Source organism: Octodon degus, unplaced genomic scaffold, assembly GCF_000260255.1.
Source record: "Octodon degus isolate 3935 unplaced genomic scaffold, OctDeg1.0 scaffold00233, whole genome shotgun sequence".
Classification (NCBI taxonomy): domain Eukaryota; kingdom Metazoa; phylum Chordata; class Mammalia; order Rodentia; family Octodontidae; genus Octodon; species Octodon degus.
Window position 1 is genome coordinate 2,379,627 of NW_004524809.1, and position 1,616 is coordinate 2,381,242.

The 1,616-nt window shown below is 60.1% G+C and overlaps 1 protein-coding gene across 2 annotated transcripts in view; it reads left to right on the forward strand.

Annotated features, from left to right (window-relative positions):
* Positions 1–1,616, forward strand: part of Cand2 (cullin associated and neddylation dissociated 2 (putative)) — a 24,447-nt gene that overhangs the window by 6,307 nt on the left and 16,524 nt on the right. For both annotated transcript variants that reach the window (XM_004645614.2, XM_023705912.1), the window contains exons 4-5: positions 429–552; positions 1,147–1,412. In XM_004645614.2, coding sequence (XP_004645671.2) covers positions 429–552; positions 1,147–1,412 — 390 coding nt within the window. The remainder of the gene's footprint in view (positions 1–428; positions 553–1,146; positions 1,413–1,616) is intronic.

Genomic DNA, 1,616 nt, shown 5'->3' on the forward strand with positions numbered 1-1,616 from the left:
AAAAAAAAAAAAAAAAAAAAAAAAAAAGCAATTCACTTAGCAGCTCAATATTGACAGCTGGAGGTCCAAACCCACCTCTCCTCCCCAGTTATAAGAAAAGAATGGTCTCCAGAAGACTCCTATGCTCCCACCCAGCCTTGCAGGAGGCTGGTGAAGCGTGTAGCCTTCTCACCACTCAGTGGAAGCACACAAGGAGAAAGGGCCAGGGAAGAACTAGGCCACTGCTCCACCATCCCATGCCAGCTTCCCCAGTTCTCTTCTTTGTCTGTCAGACTCTGGGTCACATTTGGGATTACTAGAGTCCTTTTACTTGGATCTGCAAGATTTCTGGAGATAGGGTTTGGCAACAGAGATGGAGGGGAGGCTGAAGTGCACACTGCTTCTCTCCCAGCGTGGGTCCTCACTGGTCCACCTTGTGCCTGGTGCAGGCTCCGGGCTGGCCACCAGTGTGTGCCGGAAGGTCACAGGCCAGCTTACCAGTGCCATCGCCCAGCAGGAGGATGTGGCTGTGCAGCTGGAAGCCCTGGACATACTGTCAGACATGCTGAGCAGGTAAGGGGTGGGAGATTTGGATGAACACAGCCAGCTCCTCCCAGGGGCACCTTATCCCTCAGTCACCTTGCCTAAAAATGCTCCATGATCACCTCTGAACAAGCTCTAGGAAGTGATGTGACCAGCCCAAAGTCACACCATCAGCAAAACCTTCCACCCTGAGCATCTGCTCAGTAGTCCAAGGATGTGGGGTTGACAGAGGCAGGGAGTTGGGGTGATCCTTAGTGGAGGGAGGACAGAGGAATATGATGGGCAATGCCACAGCAGGAACAGTGACCTGCAACACCAGCTTCACCATGACCTCCTTGAGCACAGGTCCCAGGGCATAGCCCTGTCTCTAGTAGGTGGAAAGAGAAACACACAGATGAGCCCAGGAAAGAGAGAGGTCTGTGCTCTCAGCCTCAGGAGGGACGACCGTGTCCAAGGCTGCAGGAGGAAACAGAGCTCTGAGGCCCACAGAGGCAGGGTCGGAGCCTCTCAAGCTCTCAGGGCATCAAGGGGGCAGAGGCACGACCCACGGAAAGTAGCTGTCAAGCCCCGGGGCTCTGGCAGGAAGCATGGCTGGATGGGCACTGACGCTCCGGCCTCCCGTAGGCTGGGCGCCCCGCTGGGCTCCTTCCATGCCAGCTTGCTGCACTGCCTACTGCCTCAGCTGAGCAGCCCGCGCTTGGCCGTGCGCAAGCGGGCGGTCGTCGCGCTCGGACACCTGGCGGCTACCTGCAGCGCCGACCTCTTCGCGGAGCTCGCCAACCACCTGCTGGAGAGGCTGCCTGGCCCGCGCACGCCCGCAGGCGCTGCCGGGCTCCACACTCTGGTGCAGTGCGTGGGCAGCGTGGGCCGCCAGGCCGGACACCGGCTCGGTAAGGGGCAGGCGGACCCGGACCAGGAGGCCAGGAACGAAGGGGGCCGACCCCACGGAGCGCAAGCGCTCTGGCTCCGGGGCGGGGCCGGGGACAGAGGGACGCGAATGCAGAGCTTGGGGGCGTGATCACTGACTGGGGTAGGACAGACTGCGGGGTGGAGGGAGGGGTGAGGCGGGGCCACTGCGAGAAGGGACGGAAGAT